At 36.9% G+C, this 19,377-nt stretch overlaps 1 protein-coding gene across 4 annotated transcripts in view; it reads right to left on the bottom strand.

The window, feature by feature from the left end:
* Positions 1 to 19,377, bottom strand: part of cadm2b (cell adhesion molecule 2b) — a 150,505-nt gene that overhangs the window by 20,436 nt on the left and 110,692 nt on the right. For all 4 annotated transcript variants that reach the window (XM_044118731.1, XM_044118730.1, XM_044118732.1 and 1 more), the window contains 3 exons: positions 13,946 to 14,095; positions 1,407 to 1,559; positions 857 to 994 (listed from right to left, as the gene is read on the bottom strand). In XM_044118731.1, coding sequence (XP_043974666.1) covers positions 857 to 994; positions 1,407 to 1,559; positions 13,946 to 14,095 — 441 coding nt within the window. The remainder of the gene's footprint in view (positions 1 to 856; positions 995 to 1,406; positions 1,560 to 13,945; positions 14,096 to 19,377) is intronic.

The following is a 19,377-nucleotide window of genomic DNA, read 5'->3' as shown; positions in this document are numbered from 1 at the left end:
ATTTCTTCCCATCTGATGCTATAGCATACATAATTCTGATTACAAGCTAAACCAGACTCCCATGAAGTTATTTGCACACATAAAAAAAAAAATAAAAAAAATAAAAATGCATTTTCTAGTCACATACACTTATGCACTACAGCAATAGAACATTTGCAGGTGCTACGCAAATGTCAACATTACTTAATTTCATGCTAGGCTATGCAGACGCTCATCTGCATTGATGAATATTCACTCACCTTAGTAGGTCAAGTCCTATAAGCAGTTCCAATTCAAGGTCGTATGACATATGATGACATATATTCTGATTAATTCAGATAATACTTAATCAACTATAATATGTTGTATATAGAGTAGTAACCTTTATCCACAGGTGAGTAGGTTATCATTAAAAATTTAAAAACAGGAATAAACATAAGAAACTGTTTCAAACAACTCCAGTTATTATTTATTATCAGAGGTGATATGTAAACCTGGAAGTTGAATTCCAACAGTTTGATATAATTTGCATGTGTAAAAGAAGGTCAACATCCTTATAAACTGGCCCTAAGCCACTGCAAAGTAACTTTTTCTGCCCTAAATTCATAACACACACAATTGTGCAACTTTCATTCTAAAACACAGTCCACAACACAGGGCCACATCATGCACTTTAAAATCTCCCATATGTGGCCAGTTCTGTGACATCTGTCAGCTTACAAGGACAGCAGCAATGCCCAGACCAGTGTAACGGAGCATGAATATGAGCACAAAGGAATTGCAGCAGTTGAATGACTTGACAGTAGGAATGTCTCCTAGAGAGGGCAGGCTGCAAGAAAGGATACAGTTCTCTGTTAAATCCATATCACAGGCTTACCTTGGACCTCCTTGTCATTTCGGAACCACCGAATGTTGGCAGCAGGTTTGCTGCCTGATGTGATGCATGTCAGGGTGATTTCGTCTCCCTCCATGGCTGGCTTGGTAAATCCTGTGATTTCTGGCCGACTTGGCACTCCTGTGGTGCATCGGGCCATAAACAAGATTAGCATTCTGAATACGTGTGGAGCACTAATTTGCTAATTGCTACTCATTTAAGTTTAGCTATCCATATCGTCCTTTGATAACATCACATGCATCATTTCCAGGATTCTTTTGAAACTGATGCATTCTTTTGTTTTCATCGAGTTAGATTATTTAATTGGTATGGAGCTCTTAATCAGCTGCAGTACATCCAAAGTGCTGTGCCTAGAGACCTTATAACACTATACTGGCTCCCTGCATAAAGAATAGAATTTAAAATCTATTTGTTTCTTGGATATACTCCTGTATATCATGCTTATAAATACCACAATTACATCATAATTTAAAATGTGCATTTGACAAATCTAGTGTAGGAGGAAGCATGTTGAACAACTGGTCATGCTTACCTAAAACGGTGAGGAAGGCCTTGGTTGTCTTGACAGGCATGGTGAAGAGTGAGCATGTATACTGGCCCTCGTCTGACAGGCTGACGTCATTGATTCTGATGGTGAGCTCCTGTGACGTGGCTCGTACAAGCTCAATTCTGTGATCCCTCAGAGCTGACAGGAAGGAGAAACAGAATGAAAAAGAGCAGAGAAAGACATCTCACTGATTAGGAAACCTATATAGACCTGGCAACCGCAGCTGTAGAGATACTGTCCAAGATTTCTGTAACCTTTACCAGAACAATGCTGAATAAACTCTGTCCTAACCTATTTCAAAAATAGTTGTTTAGCTTTCTAGGCTGACAAGCTTATTTACAATCACGGAGAGTACAGAAAGTGTCAGAGCAGTGCACTGAAGTGCAACAGCAGCAAAAAACATAGTGCTCAAGTTATATTTATATTATTTATATTTTATTTATTTTAATAATCAACTATATTCTTGGTTTTTATTTATAACTATAGCAACTGGTTCTGCTTGTGTCATTTGCTATCACAGTCAAAGACAACAGTCTCCAAATAAAGTGGTAAAAGTCACATTTATTTAAAAAACTCTAAACTATAGAACCATAGCCACACAATAATTCATTACTGTCTATAAGCAGACAAATGTACAAAGCTTCAGTACAAAGTTTCCATCCATTCATCACGGACATGATTGTAATACCAATTTTGTAACTTTGAAACTCATTTTTAATGTTCTTTTACAGGTGTGAAATTATGGAAGTCACCAGATCCATTTTACTGGGGAATGTGTGCCAAGATATATCAGAAAAATATCCCTGTCAAAATCTGTGAAAATATTTAACACAGGATTTAAAAATTAAACCAGTTCTTATAGGAGAGAAAAGGCCCAAATCCCAGCAACTATTGTGAAAGTCTTGGGGAAGCATATCTAAAATATTTGATCCAAGTTAGACAGTTTAAAAGACAATTTTAATAAACACTAAGGGAATACATATAAATGTCTAAAGTAGACTTGGGTGAAATTCTTTTTGCCTTTGATATTAATTTTGATAGTCTTAACTGAACTAAAACAGAAAAAAAATAGTCTGGTTTAATTTCAGACACACAAACCCCCCCTCAACTTTTTCTATATTTTTTCCAAAATATTTTGTGAGCATCTACTACTCATTTTAACACTTTCTATATAAAAATATTGCCACATTTACATGCAAAAAAATATATCAAAAAATCAAAAATCAAAATTGATTTTTAAGTCTGAGCAAATCTAGAGCTACTTTTAATGTTCTACGTCCTTGCCACTCATTGAACTACATCCAAAAACCTACAAAAGCTAGATAGTAAGGTCAGCCTGTGCCTTTTATCCCTTTTTACACTATTAAATTCAGAATAACCTTCTTCTTCTGTATGAGTACAAGTGAGCAACCACAGAGGGCAGGAGGCAAAGTGGCTTCATTGAATAAATTACACATTCTTAATCCTCAGTCCCTTTAGGCCTGGCCAGCTCCCTTCTGGGACTTTGTTTCCATTTAAGGTAATTTAAACTCTGTTGTGCTGCACTCCAAAGAGAAAATCTGGCAAAAATGCAGCAGGAAGGTTGCTGATTAGGATTTAAGACTGGTGGTAGGTCACAGCTGGCATTTGATTTCAAAGATACAAAAACAGCAGAGATGTAAATTGCAGCAAAATGGAACGGGCTGACATGCTTATTAGGTTTTACACAGAAAATAGATAATTATCGGAAAGGCTGCTCTTTATCCTTAATTACATGTAATGATTAGTATCATATAATGCCATGCACTTAAAGGGGACCAAAAGACCAATGCCTGGAAGAAGTTTCTTAATGGAGATTTAAATTTTCATTTTGAAGAAGAAAGAGCAATGTAAATAAATTAAATCTTCAAGCAATAATTCAAATTTATAAAAAGCTTTGCCAATGGGCAACCAGCTCATTACTTGCTACAGGGTTTAAAACAAACATTTGATAGTCCTGCTGTAGCAAGCAGAATCCTGAAACAAAGCTGTTGTTTGTAGTTAAGCACCCTCACAATGCAGCCTAAAATTGCCCAAAGGCTTCGGCAGAAAACAGCAAAGTCTTTGGTGGATCCACAAACTGGAGAGGTGATGAGGTCTTAGCAAACGCTGCACAGCAACTCAAGATATGGAATTATGGCCTGGGAGGATCAAACCTGTGAATGAGATGATACGCTTGTCTCGGCCTATATCCCTCTATCTCTGTAACACATGGAGGAAAAACAGAAAGAAACAAGCCAAGCTTTCTCCTTCCTAACTCCCCGCTCCTGGAAGCGCAAACACCTTTTTGAGATGCTGCTAAATGTTTTCTGTGTTCTCCAACAGATTTGTTGATGGAAAGGTGCTGTTTTTGTTTTGCGATGAACTGCCAGTAACTTGTAAGCGTTTGCATGAAACATTTGCAGTCCCTTCCAGTAGGTGTGATCAGCATGAAATTATACTTGTTTCAACACATTTTTTAGTGCTGTCAACAAGGATTAAAATGCCAGTGCAACTCCCCAATGCAGAGCACACTCTCCTTGGTTTGCTGTTCCAATAAAAAATAGGTACCATTTTTGATAATTACACACGCAGGTTCAATGTTGTGCTTTTGTAGTTTTAGTTCTCCATACTGGCACATGCAGTGCCTAGTAGAAGTATTAATGTTTTTAACACGTTGTGGTGTGCCTTCGCATTCAGTTCTCCTGAGTCAGTACTTTGTAGAGCCACCTTTCACTGCAATTACACCTGCAAGTCTTTCGGGGCTTGTCTCTACTAGCTTTGCATATCTAGACTGAAATTGTGTTTGCAAATAGCTCAAATAGTGCAGAGTATCTGTTCACATCAGTCTTCAAGGTTTATCTCAAGTGGCCTAAGGCCTGGACTTTGAGTAGGCCATTCTAAAACACAATTATGCCCTGATCTAAACCATACCAGTCTAGTTGTGGATGTGTATGTTCAGGGTGTTTGCCTCATTCTTGAGTCTCTTGCACCTGAAATTCTTCCATTTCTTGTGATCTCAAAGCAGTTGTCTTGTTGCAGAAAAGCATCCCCACAGCAGTAATCATCCATGGTGGGGAGTGTGGGTTCAAGGTGAAGTGCAGCTTTAGATTTTCACCAAACATTCCATTTTGCACGAAGGTCAAACAATTTTGTTTGTGTCCAATCTAACTGAAGCTCCTTTTCTCAGAAGGTCACAATGTCCCTACATGCAACCATGACTTTTCATGTTTTTCCACAAAGAATGGATTTTTCTGGTCGCTCTCACAGATATAAACAAAATTATTTGAGTGTATAAGATTCATATTACACTGTCAACACCTGAGCTTTGGATTTCTGCAGCTCCCATAGAGTTACCATGGTTTTCTTAGCTGTGCCTCTGCTTGGTGCTCTCCTTAACCAGCTTTTTGTCTTAGATGGACTTGTTATGTTTGCAATTGTGCCAAATTCTATTAACTTCCAGATGATAAATTAAACAGTGTCCAATTGAAAGCTTTGTATATGTTTTTAACAAATATCTGAGGCTTTCACAGAACAGTAGAATTTATGAGTATACATAGCCACACACTATTTCCATTTTTTTTTAACTTTTGAAAGCAGTTGGTGGCACATTTATTTGTAAAAATGAAGGCACTGTGAAAAACATATACTGCAACAGAACTACATTGGTATCAGAACTTACAGAACACAATTTTCCCAGGATCTTTCTGGTATAGTAAGATATTATTCTCAGTTTCATTGTATGTGCTTGCCATTGGAAGAATAAAGCTAAAATGTCTCATATTCTTCTGTCACCAACTTTAAAAAGGCCCATTATCAATGTCTGCTGTTCAATTGATGCTGTGTCTGTTTTTAAATACCAAAGAGTGACCCAATGCAATACAGACGGTTGATAATTTCAAGTGACATTTAAAGCTAAAAGGATTGAGCTCATTTTCTGTAATTCATGAACATCACATTACTATTCAGAACTGAAATATATCCAAATGTCAGGTGCTGAAATATTGAATCTCATAGACAAAATCCAAGAAGAGACAGAAACCTACGGCTTAAAAGAGGGTGGGGTTGACCGATGCTATTTTGCTGAAAAGCCAGTGGCATTAAAACCAAATGAGTAAAAGCTTGTATTGATCGACTAAAATTTACAACTCAAAAACAAGTATTGCTTGTTACTCAAATATCATAAGACCAGGACAACAAACTACTAGGAATTCAATCCTGACAAAGGGTCCAGGGTGTGGGTAGATCTGTCACAATCAGACCCAAATGCCATGGCTGACAAAGTTTTTTTTTTCCAGGTACTTTGGGAAATCAATGTGATGAAAAGGTTCATTTCCCCCTAAAACTCTAGATGGCTCTGCTACTGTACATTCTGCTTAGGCAGAAACATAAATCTGCACCCTGGCCTTGTGTTTGCTCCAGCCTTGTAGCATGGCAGCTAAATGACATGGCAGGAGTGCATCTTTTGTGATGGAGGCCTTCCCAAGGTTGTCTCAGATCAGTTGAACTTATTGCCCTGGTTTGCATGTAATGTTTTATTTATTTTCCCAATAGAACTTAGCTCTACCTTACCACAGTACCTTGTAAACCATTCATACCCGTAGGATTGTTTTTCTTTTTTGCATTTTGTTACAGAATAAACTTTAACTTTTAAACAAAACAAGTAAGAATGAAATCATGCTTTCCAAATTAAGTTATTCCAGTGTGAAAAGTACGGGGCTTATTTATACGAGGTCCTTTTCACTCTTTTAGCTCCAAATAAAATTTAGCACAACAAACTGCAACCTATTTAGGTAAAAGTCCACCTATTTGTATTTTAATTTCATTATTAAGGTAGCTGTTCAATGAAGCACACAGGAGAGGACAAAGCAAACGTGGGCAAAAGTCTGTTCAGAGAGACTTAATGAAAACTTTTTCTTTTGCCTACATAAAATTACTGTGCGTCAGAAAACAAACACTATGACCACACCATTTCCAATATAAAATGTACTACATTACTAATGCATAATTTAACGTGACAGTTTTATTTGTTGAAAACTAATTTCCACATATCAGTTTATTTCCACATAACATCATTCATTATTCTTTTGGCCCCCTTTTTTTTTTTTTTTAGTTTTTTTTTAATTTAAACAATTAAAGACATCACCTTTTCTATTTTAGTATGTCAAGAAAAAAAAAGTATTCTGCAATATCAAAATAATTAAATACAGTAGGAATGACATGCATTTTGGGATTTTTTAAGTCGGGTCTCAGTTTCATTGTATGTGCTTGTCATTGGAAGAATAAAGCTAAGATTGCTCATATTCTTCTGTCATCAGAAGAATATGGTGACAGAATTTTTGTGTCACCATATTCTTCAGCTATGCTGGAGACACAGAATCAAGAATATCAAAAGTCACATGACATTCATTTTATTTTTATCACACAAATGTTAGCAATTGTTCCTAGCTACTTAAATATGAACAATTTTCTAAAAGCCTAGTCAGAAAAAGTATATTTTAAGTCCATCCATTAGACTTGGAGCCAAACAAAGAGCTGTCAGGTTCAGTCAAAATATTTTACATCTGTGTTCCCATGTCACCATTTTTACATGGCCTATTACCACTTTGAGCTTGTCTCAAAATGTGAAAGCACTAGCTGTCCTTCAGCAAGAACACAGAATCCTGGCAAGCACCCCCTGCCTGCTTTCCATCCATGGACTCCACTCTTTGCAATTAGAGGGTGTTTGCTGCTGGCTGTGCTCGCTTGGTGGCTGTGTGGGTGATTTTGGACATGTTCCAAGTATATAGTGGTGCAGGCAGGGGGCTCTTCTGCACCACACATGTGGCTACAATTAACAGAAGGAAAGAGCCTTGTTCCAGAGGGCCATTGTCACTGCCTGCTCACTCAGAAATCCCACGGAGCAGATGCTACTCAAATTAGACTAATTTTCACTGCTTGAAGCGGTTATACCAAAAAAGGAGGAAATCTTTTTATGGCTATACATACACCTGAGACAGAGAGCAGGCAATGAGACAGGAAACATTTTTGTGTTTCTCAGATCCTTAATAAATAAGCTTAGTTGTACAATTTGAGGCTGATTTTTTATATTTATTTGAGCAATCCAGTAAAAAGGGGAAACTCTTCTTTTACACAATCATTACATGGGCTGATATTTTCCAAGTGTTTTTTCTGATAATTTTGATGATAATGGCTATTGAAAACCAACATTTTCAGAAAATTCTCATGTTGTATAAATTACAAAATAATAGTCTCTTACTGCATAAATGTGATGTGTGGACATGTTATGGATATGAAAAGGCCTATACTATAGTGGGGAAGATGACTGCCTTTAGAGATGTCCAACAGGAAGTAACAAAAACCCTCAGCAAAGATGGTGAGCCACTTCATCGCAAAACAAGCTGGTGGTATCCTAATATTACTGGAAAGTTAAGTGACAGGAAACTGTGGAAGACATTGATTTTCGAGCAAGATAGACTTGGAAGAAACGCCTATTTAAATTGAGGGGGTGTTTACAAGGGATGGTCTGCGATACAGGCTTGTTAAGCCACTTCTGAACCAGAAGAGCCATTAGCTTCTTGTCAAGCATAAGAAGAAAAAGAATGGACAATTGCTTGATGGTCATCTTTGAAATGAAAGTACATTTTTCATTTCTGAAATTACTCAAATCATTTAACTTTTGTAAGTTATTTAACTTTTTTGTGTTTACAACTGAGTCGCAAGAAACCCACAACAAAAACTTGGCTTTTCTCTAAGCAAACCTGAAATTCTTCAGCATCCTTAGTTATTTTAAAGAAGTTATTATAAATAATATAAGAAAATTATTAGTCAGAAAGGATCCAGTGTTTTGTTGTTCTTCACATTAGCAGTCAGCGGAGAGTGCACGGTGACATAATAGAAAATTCACATTTCAGTGAAGCTAGCAGTAAAATACTACACTTAAAAGCCCATTAGTCCTTTAAGGAAGACATTAGCCCTGGCCATGAGGCCCTGTTCAGCATTTTTGTTCCTTGTAAAAACATTAACTGAGAAGTAAACACCACTTTAAGGAACAAACTCATGGCTTCTTACCAGTGAAAAATCTTTCAAAGACTTAAAATCAACAACGAATGTTGTGTATTCACTAGATTTGCGATTTAAATGTGCTTTTACTGGTGCTCACGCCTGTAATTGCATCCTTGGTAATTATCCTTCATTCTCTCAAGCTAATGAATGTTTTAATGCTCACATTAGAGCATTCATTTAGCACATAACAGCATTTTGATTACAACAAGCCAATTAAGATCAATTTTGCTTTGTGACCTTTATGATTCATTCTGAGTTCCCCAATTAAATGTCATGAATGATGAACCATGAACTAAGAAAAGATGGGACTAAAATAGAGAAATGGACAATGCAATAAAAAACATCTATGTAACTTTGGGGCTTGACATAAATCTCTAATATGTATGTAATGTTTAAATAGCTAGATATCTCCACATTGCAACATATGATGTTGATGAAATTAGTTATCTCCCTTCCACTTGAATTCCACAGAATGTTTTTAATGAGTGTATTATTCATATCCACCATATCTGATAAAAGATTCTGTATGCCTTCTGAAATGTCATTACCATTCTCTATAGCCTCACGAGCATTTTATCCTTTCCCCGCAGAAGCCAGAGTGAAATAAATCATAATGAAGACAGCAGAGGACAGTTCTGTTCTCATTTGTACATTTGCTCAGTAATAATAACTCATAACAGTGGCGACTTAAAGTAGGGATAATTCAACAAAATCATATGGTCTGAATGACTTTTTTTTATCAGAGCAACCCACCAAAGCAGTGGTGACCACTAATTGGCCTAATATATGAGGGAAGCAATGGCCTAACTATTACGGTAATTTATCTCTGTTTTCTCAAGTCTGTACAGGAACCAGCTATTTGCCATAGTGTGAGCTGAAACCTCTGAGGTGGTCACATTCAACCTAGAATTGGAAATACATAATGGATGAGACTGAGCAGCCCAAGGAGAAAGCTGGCAAGATATAAGACGAGGAATATCTTGACCGTTAGATTAATATGCAGAGAGATTCTAAGCCATGATCTCATGTGACATCTTAGGTCGGTTAATATTCTTCCAAAGAAATTTAAATTACAGAAAGCTAAGCTAATTCTGGGATACCAAAATGATTCCTCTTTAGTACAATCATCTGTAATGGCCACTTGCTTAATTCTGGTATTCCTTTAGTTTCTAAGAAGTTTGTTTTGATTGGAAATGATCCAAAGACATTTGGATACTGTCTTTGGATAGCAAGACAGTATCCAAATGGTAGCATTTCATTTTCCTTTTACACAACAGACTTCCTATTCAGTCTATAGACAGATTTTCTTTTTTTTAAGAACTGTACATTGAACCGGGACGTCCAAGACAATCACAATGATCAGCAGTTAGCTCCACTACACCTAATGCATAATCCAAGATCTGTTTTTAAATACTGCTCAAAGAGTGAGCTTTAGTGAATGTAGCACCAGTAAAAAAAAAAAAGTCCTCAATACGTTTGTGCACCTTGAAGGGGTTGGATGAATATAGCAGTGCATTTGTATTACATCTCTATGCCTGCTGTTTTGGCATGTCACATAATTGAGGAGCAGCCAAACACAGAATTTACAAAAAACATTCAAACAATCTAAATAGAAATTGACAGTCATCCTTGTCACTACTAGTTTCAGCCTCTGGCACAACTGCTTGCAGCTGAAATTCCTTTTCCAGAGGAGTTGTATTCTTTCTTCTTTTTTTCCCCCTCCCCTCCAGGGGGTCTTTTTGTGGGCTCTAGTGTCCCTTATATGAAAGTAGGCCGACAGCAGAAGAGGAAGACGTGCGGTGAACGTCGCCGGGTCCAAAAATCGAACATGCGACGGCCGCGTCGAGTACTCAAGGTCTCCAAACGTGGGTTGCGCCGTCCCCTAGGCCACCACAGCACACCCCGGGAGTTGTATTCTTCAAGTAAAAATTGCTCTGACCTGATAAAATATGAATTCAAATTGAAATCTGCCTAAAGTCATCATTCAGTATTGTGTTTATTAAAGGAAACCTACCATGCTTCCTACCAAACAAGTTGGCATGAGTCTATAGGCAATACAAAATATATGTATTACATTTTTTGCACAAAAATCATTCTCAGATAATGAGATTTTATATAATCAGTTCTGCTCATTTTGAACTCCTTTCAGAATGAACTGTTCTAGGGTTCTGTCACTTTAACACAAATAAGCTGTTGCTGGCCACGCCTCCAAACTCCATGTTTACACTTGCACTGTATGCATGTGAAAATGATTGTAAACAGATGTGCAGCTGTACAACCATACATTTTTGATTCCAAGTCAGATCCAGAAGCAGAAGAGGGAAATATGTTTATTGCAGTCAACTCAAAACAGGACTGCATGATGGCCAGAAAAAAGGTTGAGTGGGTTTTTTTTATAGTGTTTGGACTGTTTCTAGAAACAGTAGAGACCCAAATGGAAGTACAAAAATTTGCAAAAAGTCAATTTTGCATAATAGATCCCCTTTAAAGTCAACAAATCAGCCTCACTTTTTTTTTTTTTTTAAGATTTTTTATTTTTTATTTTTTTTTTTTCCCTCCTGGGGGTCTTTTGTGGGCTCTAGTGTCCCTTATTCGAAAGTAGGCTGACAGGAAGGGGAGGGGGGAAGACATGCGGCAAACGTCGGTCGGATCCGGGATTCGAACCCGCGACTGCCGCGTCGAGGACTGAAGGCCTCCAAATGTGGGTCGCGCTATCCCCTACGCCACCACAGTCTACTCTACGCCTTCAATGGCATTTGGTGACCAAGAGGTTCCCGAAGCAGATTTTTCTTTTTAAGAAAATGTAATTATCTTTAAATATATACATTTCTTTATCAACAAATAATCTTTTTTTGCTTATTTGATGAAGAGGAGTTGTAATTCTGGCCATTTATTTTATTGGTCAAGTTGTAGAAGCTGTTGTAAAAGCTAATTTTTGTGCCTGCAAAAATAGCCACCTAGTTCAAAATTGAACAAATTTCAGACAAGTCAAAGATCAAATTTTATCTTATGTTAATATGACTTTAGAAATAATGGAAACTAGTCCCAAGGAAATTTGAAAGAGCATGTTAAAACTCCTCACTCTCACCTTTTCTTAACCTAAAATACACATCACGGCAATTGTCCTTATCTTTCACACTAAGCTAGAGGGAATAAAATCAAGTAGATAAAAAAAACAATCCCAATCATTTCATTAGCATATAGAACCACACATCAGAAGTGTAAAAAGCCTTTGGTGTTGAATCTTTTTCAAGTGACAGAAGAGGAATTTTACAGTCATTCAAAACAACTGTACAACATGGACAGATAAACTAGAAGGACTGGAAGCAACAGGAAAAAGTGATATGTATCTAGCAGATACAGATAGTTTAAAATAATAAAACAGTGTGTAGGGTAATGCATCATTGCTGCCATAATCTAATCTACTCAGCGACAGCAATCCTTGACCAGGTTTTTATCACAGAAAGTGAACAGGGCTGCCTTAAACTCAACAGTTTCATGTTGAAATGAAAGTCAGCATGAGGTTAAATGCAGCATTCTTCACTGGCTCGACAAGAGGCCAAAACAAGTAAGAGGATAGTTGCAGCTCTATGCCAAGCAATTAATTGGTGATTTGGCACAGCAGAAGTATCTTTCCAGGTGTCCCACTTTGTTCTACATATGAATCTTGTGTCGTTCAACGCCTCCCATTTCTCCTGATAGCCTCCCAGGCATCGCATTTGTTGTGCCAATAAAGCTTTTTATTTGGCTGTGGGAGGCAGAGAGGAAATGTTCCCACACTTAGCTCTGTCAACTTCTACTCTTATTAACAGCATTCATTTTGTCATCGTCATTGCTTACCAAAAGGAGTTTGCATTATAAATTGCTAAACATGATGAGCAAAGTGGCGTTATTCATTTTGTTCTTCAAGCTCACACAAAATTATGAGTTTTTTCTAAGAGGAATTATGAAACATCCCTCATCTAGTTTTGATTATATCATGGCTCCTGATGGACTGAAAAAGTGGGTAAAATTGTCTCGTAATTTGCTAAACTTGGTTCAGATCTTCCTCTGTACACTGGGGCAACTATGTGTGTTCTGACAAGTGAACAAAGTTCACACTTGAGGTCTCTCAAGGTTGCATTCTTGGGCCACTTTTATTCAATATATGCTTGTCTTAGCTCAAATCAAATATTATTAGCACAGCTCTTACTCTTTGTATGCTTAGGATGCATCAGTGAGTGGACAGAGAACAATAGCCTCCAGGAAAGAGATTTTGCTCCTAAATATGCATGGTTAGATTTCAGCTCTCAACCAAACTCAGAGGCTAAAAACCACATTGCATCAAAGAAAGCCATGTGTAGTTAAGGACTGAGGCTTGAATTTTAACAACCACAAAAAGTCTTTAATAGAATCCTCTCATAAAACAAACATTGAAAGAATAAAGTCTAGGTAAAATGAACTTTCATTAATCTATAACATAGAATAATATCTTTAGGAGAGGAATAGGTTCTGTTCTTTGATTTCTACTTCAATTCACATCCTCAGGGCACACCCACACTGTTCACACACGAGGATCTGCTTAAGATTCAGTTAACTTTCATTTAATTGTATTTGGAAGCAATTTCATCAAATAAAACACCTTAGACCTCATTACTAAATCCAATCAGTTGTGAGGGAGGAAAGTATTTCTTCAAACCAGATGGACTCTCATTCTCCTGGTTTGCTGTGGCATCTTCCTTTCCCCATCAATTGTTATTCAAAGGGAAAGTTCATCTTCAATCACTGAACCAATGATATTGTATTAGCAGCTACAGCAGAAATGAAATGGGTAATATGCTGTGAGAAACACTGATAGATGAGCACCCCGACCCTTACAAGACCAGTACTCTGTTACACTCCCTTTCACCCCAATTCTAATTTATCATATCCAGACTTTTGTCACCTTTAAATTGGATTTGGCTGGTGAGAGTGCGTTATGTTTCATCCAAGCTGAGGCCATGTTTCACGAGGTTGCAACACTCTACTTCCAGATCAGAGTGATATCCAAACAACAATACAAATTTAGGGCAGCATAGACACTAATTAAGACCAATCATCTCAACATCCACAGGCACTACAATGTTGTAAACAGCACAGTGAGTGCTGCGTGATTACAAGAGTGCAATACAAAAACAGTCTATTCCTGCTTAGTCTGCCCCCTGGGACATCAACAAGATGAAAAAAAAAAAACATGAAAAGTTTCTTTGGCATTAGGAGTAATGAATGCGTTTCCCTTTTATCACGTTTGTTTGTATTCAGTCAAACTGTGCCTGTAAGCACAGTTTGACTGAAAAGACGAGACATATTCGAACAGTTTAATTCAGAGTTTAAAAAAATAATCTGAAAAGATGCTGATGCAATTTAATCTGCTTCAGACATATTTATCACATCTTAACATTTCATAATTTTTTTCCCTCAACATGTTTGGAAAGATCACTCACCTTTCTTGTCCCCAAAGAACAGAGTTTGTTGTGCAGGGTTTGACCACTGGAGGGAAGTGTTATCATTGTAATCCACACGACAGGTCATGTTGGCTGTGCCCCCCTCCACCACCGTCACATTCTGAGTGATGGGGAACTGACCCTGGCTCCCTGTGGGATTTGTAAAACACAGCTTGAGAAAATTGCTATAACAAGAACCAGTTATATATTGCATGTTAACATCTTTTTTTTATTATTATTATATTTTGTCACTCAAAACTAAAACCAAAGTTTTCTTTACACCTTAACATAATAACTCCTGGTTACAATATTCTCCCTCAGAATATCACACAAAGCTTTAAACAGCCATCGCAGCTAAAGGACTTATGTTAGTTTTTCTCGTGACAATAGTACATGCTAGTCACCCAGACTGCCTTTTGTGTTGCCTTATTGCAAATACCTAATTGGTAGCATGGCCTAATTAGAGGTAGTCATGTTCTGCTGCAGAGTGTGGATCTGCAGCTGGGTGGTAAATTGACACATAATCCCAGACAACGTGGGCCTTCGATCCAAGCGACTGCCGTGCCCCAGAACAGCCGCTTGTTGCAGTGTGCCGAATACATCCAAATGAGACCTAATCACACAGCCTTGCTGGATTTTACCTTCTTATTCCACATTTGTACTTGTCGTCTCAGGAAAGTCCCCCTAATTACATTGCAGGAGTATTTTTATCCTGTGTGCATTTTATTAAACTCTTCCTAGCTACAGAATCACGTCTTAAACTAATACTCTTTTGAAGGAGGTGATTTTTTTTAAAGCCCAAATCCTCCCTTTTAAGCATGTCAGGAAGCAACAGTTGCATTACAGCTCTTGAATTTGTGACGAGGCTGTTTAGGACCAACAAGCTAAGAAGATTTACATGTCCCTCTGGATTTTTGTAGATCTGCTTTGCTTTCCGTGGGTACACCTATGTCCCTGGATTTGAAGGTGACATTGTCTGTGCTACAGTTCACCGCAGGGACTTTCAGCTTGGGGAGCAGCTGTCTGCCTCATTAGTCCCACTCACACATGGGTGCAGAGGACGATGGGAGAGCCAAAGATCTGTAGATCTTTCTTGACCTAGATTGTACTGATGAAGCCAATCGTCTGCTGGAGGTGAGGGGAAGCTTGACCATGAGCAGTGATTGGAAATCATTCCACCAGACCTGTTAACTCTCTTTATGTGCTTATTTATTTATTTAGCATCTAATATTTAAGGGACTTAAATAGACTTAAATAGATTTCTTAGTAATCTTTCTTATTTTTATGTATTCCTCCAATATAAATCAAGTTATTAAAGCTGTATGAGTATTTATATATTTTATTTTTACATGTTTTACAGATACCGTTTTCACAATTGCATGCTTACATACACGGATCATGCATTAAAGTTATATTAAATTCCTAACTATTTAATTGAACACTTGTCTCCTACAATGGGTAATTATATAGCACACAGCTTTGAAAAACACTCATTGGCTAACCAGATTTGAATTTACAGAGATTTGAAAAAAAAAAAAAATAATAATAATCTTTTCATACTGCACAAACATTTCACACTTTGCCAGTAAGCACCGCAAATCTTGATGGACTTTAATAAGATTAAACATCAATTAGTAGTAGCAACTACTAGTAACACACTCAACCAATCTGACCATATGGAAAAGTGGCAAGCAGAATGTCAAAAGAATTTTTACTGCACAGGTCACATCACACCCTGAACACACCATCAACACCATGAAATATTGTGGTAACAGCATCAATGTGTGGGGAAGCTTCAGCAAAGGCAGGGAAGATAGCTGGAGTTGGTGGGAGGAAGGGTAAAGCAAAATACAGGGTTATCCCAGAGGAACTTCTGTGATTCATTGGGGCAGAACTTTACCTTCCAACAGAACAACAGACTTACATTTTCACCCAGTTACCGTGGAACAGAATGGCTAAATCAAGGTCTAAAAATATTCAACAAAATCAGCCTTTTTCGTCAAAAAAAAAATCTGATTTCTAATATATATATATATATATATATATATATATATATATATATATATATATATATATATATATATATATAGGGTTTCATATCTACCCCACTGGCCCCAAAAACCTATGTGAAAATATAGACATTTTCATACTGTTGGCTTCCAAAGTCATTTTCCAAACTGCTCAAATCTCTTCAAAGACTCATCATCACCTCCACTGCCTACATACAGACAGGTGACAAATTAAAGGGGAAAGAAACAGAATCACGCAGAGCTTCTTTGCTATAGCATGGTTTGGGTTCATTTGTGCTCCCAGGTAGGGTCAGGACAAATCAATACAGTTTTTTTCTTTGTGATCACCTTTACTCTGTGATGAAACATCTCTATCCTGATGGGAGTGGTCTCTTCCAGGATGAGAATGCCCCTATCCATAGGGTCACTGAATGAATTGATGAGTGTGAAAAAGGTGAATCATATATTTTTGGTCTATGCTGTCTCAAGAACTCAGCTAGGTAGTACACATATGGCAGAATTCAGCTAGAAATGTCAGAATTTGACCACGTGTCTCCTCTGAAATGACAAAAATGGCCCATGAGGTGGGTACCAATTGCACAGGTCTAACTACTTGAAATATGGAACTTGTAAACATTTTTATACTAATGTTTTTAAAAAAAGAGAAAAATGTATTAATCTTATGATTTTCATTTCTAAACTAAGTAGCTGCACATGCCTAAATTTCTCGCAGACATTGAGAACGTGTTACAGCTGGATGATTGACAGGAAACATGGACCTAAAAAGAGAGCTGTCAGCCAAAATAGTAGAAAGGATGGAAGAAAAAACTCCTTTCAGATTGTTTGTACCTTTAGTGGAAGTGCAACAAAATGGACAAATTGTAAAAGGGAAGCATTTAAATAGATCAGACAGGATATCAAAGCATCAGGATGGAAAACTCAAAGCAAAACGCATTAAAAAGAAAAAGCACAACGACTGAAAAGAAAGATAAATGGAGTCAATAAGTGTATTAAGGAAACAAGGAAAACAAGACTAGAGTGGTGGATGAGTGGACGAATTTGAGACTCGGGAACGAATCAGGAATTTGATTTGTTTAAGCAAATTATGCTTAAATTTTTATCTGGTGGCGTCACAATGGAACATATATAGATTACTACCTAAAAAAAGTTTCTACAGTTACTGGTTATATGGGACTGTTTATTAATTAAAAGAGAAATTCCCATTTCGTCTCTTTTAATTTGTACTAATTAAAAGAGACGAACCAATGGTAGTCAGCACCTCTACAGTGGTTCTAATTAAAAGTAGCTTTGGCTATGAAGTCATTTTTAAAAATGAACACGGACCCAGCAACTACACAAGCATAAAAAAAAACGTTTCCAGGAAAGGAAGATCCAGCAAACATCCAGATCTTAGATTTAATGGAAACCTTTGCTGAAATTAGTTTAAAAATATATAATGACAAGGCTAAAATGATACAAACTGTGATGTATTGCTTCATCTAAAAAAAAGTGCTGATATTTGCCATCCATTATTTTCCACTTAATCTGGGGTCGGATCGCAGGGGCAGCAGCCTGAGCACAAAGACCCAGACTTCCTCTCCCCAGTTAGTTGGGCCAGCTGCTCACTGGGAATCCCCAGGCGTTCCCAGTCCAGCTGAGAAACAAACTTCTGACCCCATCTCTAAAGGAAAAGGGCTAGGAATTATCCTCATTCATTTTCTTTTTCCAAACCGCAATTCTAAACTATGAAGTAAAATAGTTCAATGTCACATCTAAAATGGTTTCTGTTGAACATCCAATAAAGCAGTAGTTAATTTTATTTAAAAAAATATATATATTTTCTATGGGAAAAAATTGCTACAGTTTTCTGTGATGCAATGTACAATGTATCATAAAAAATTCAATTATTACAATATTTTCTGAACAAATGAAATTCATAAAGTACTTTACTTTTATCATCTGCAAAATAGCACAATGAAATTTTGAAAACAAGAACTCCATAAATGAGTACATACTTCAAATATGCATAGGTATTGAGTATAAAAATAACCATCTTGCTGTATTAAACATGTGCTTCCCCAATGATCCAAAAGATAAAATGATAAAATCAAACTTGAGCCTGATCTCCTGGGATGTGCCTTTGGAAGATCCTCTAAACATTGCCAAGCTCAAACAGCATGTGAGCTTGGTAGAATAAAAAAAAATAAATAAATCAGTATCAGGCAATATTGTGTCTTTTCCACTTAAGAAAAGACAGTAGCTATTAGCTAATAAATGCTAAGAACTTGCTTTTTAAATGACAACTATTAACTTGTAAATACTGTAAAATCAGAGTGAGAAAAAAATAAATGTATAACGTCTCTATAAGCATTTCTCTGTCATTCTCTCTCATAGGACCTCTTCTCTCTCCTTCTATTAGTCTTTGAAATATGATATATTGAGAATCTGATCTGAAACTGAGTTTCTCAATGATACTTGTCACCAACAATTCAAAGTTTTACTATGTTGTAATTTTTATCATTTAAATATGAAATCCAAGATGTGGTTGTTCAGCACCACTACCCCTTTCCCTGATAACTTATTAATAATATTTTGTGACAATCATGTTGATATACTATATATATATATATATATATATATATATATATATGTATATACACACATCTGATTTGATTAGAGTAGAAAAAGGCTACTCCAGTAGAAGCTGAACCTGGCAATATCACCATGAGCTAAGAGATTATAGTCCACACTCAGGTGGGCCACCGGCACACTGATCATCAGTCACAATGTCAGCACACATGAGATTAGTCAAGCTGTTTGCTGTGCTTCACACATTTAGAATGCTGCTGACACATCTCTCTATGGTGACATTAACTTTCATATGGAATCAGGTGACGCTTTCCAATGAATCAAATAGTTACTGCACTGCTAAAACACGTCAAAATGTAAATCAGATGAGGAGATTGCATCTTCGCTGTAAACAAAATATTTAATGATTAGATTTTAAAGAGAAACCATAGAAACAAATGTCTGCTAGCACATGACACGGAGTAAATGTCGATGCTTCTTCTTTTTGCGAGGGATAAAGTCTGTGCAGCAGGTGCAGTGTGCAAAAATGAATACAGATGTTTAAAACGGCTAGCAGTTGAGTGTACATTAGCAATAAACTGTTTCATTTCATCTCAGATGAGCTCTGGGTCTTATCAGAATGCAGCTCAGACCATAGCCTGATGAAATTTGAGCTGGGGCAATATTAGATACAAAGAATATGATACTTATGTTATTGATTCTGTTTGCTTTGTGGTCTGATTCTGTATGCAGAAAATGTGAGACTACACCTCAAGGGAGGGGTAAGAAAAAACTGACAAATGGTTTTACATGGATGGCTTTATAGCTTCTCTCTTTGTGCCATTTTATTAGACT

This window comes from Gambusia affinis, linkage group LG06, assembly GCF_019740435.1.
Source record: "Gambusia affinis linkage group LG06, SWU_Gaff_1.0, whole genome shotgun sequence".
Taxonomy (NCBI): domain Eukaryota; kingdom Metazoa; phylum Chordata; class Actinopteri; order Cyprinodontiformes; family Poeciliidae; genus Gambusia; species Gambusia affinis.
This window is presented reverse-complemented; position numbering and strand designations above follow the sequence as displayed.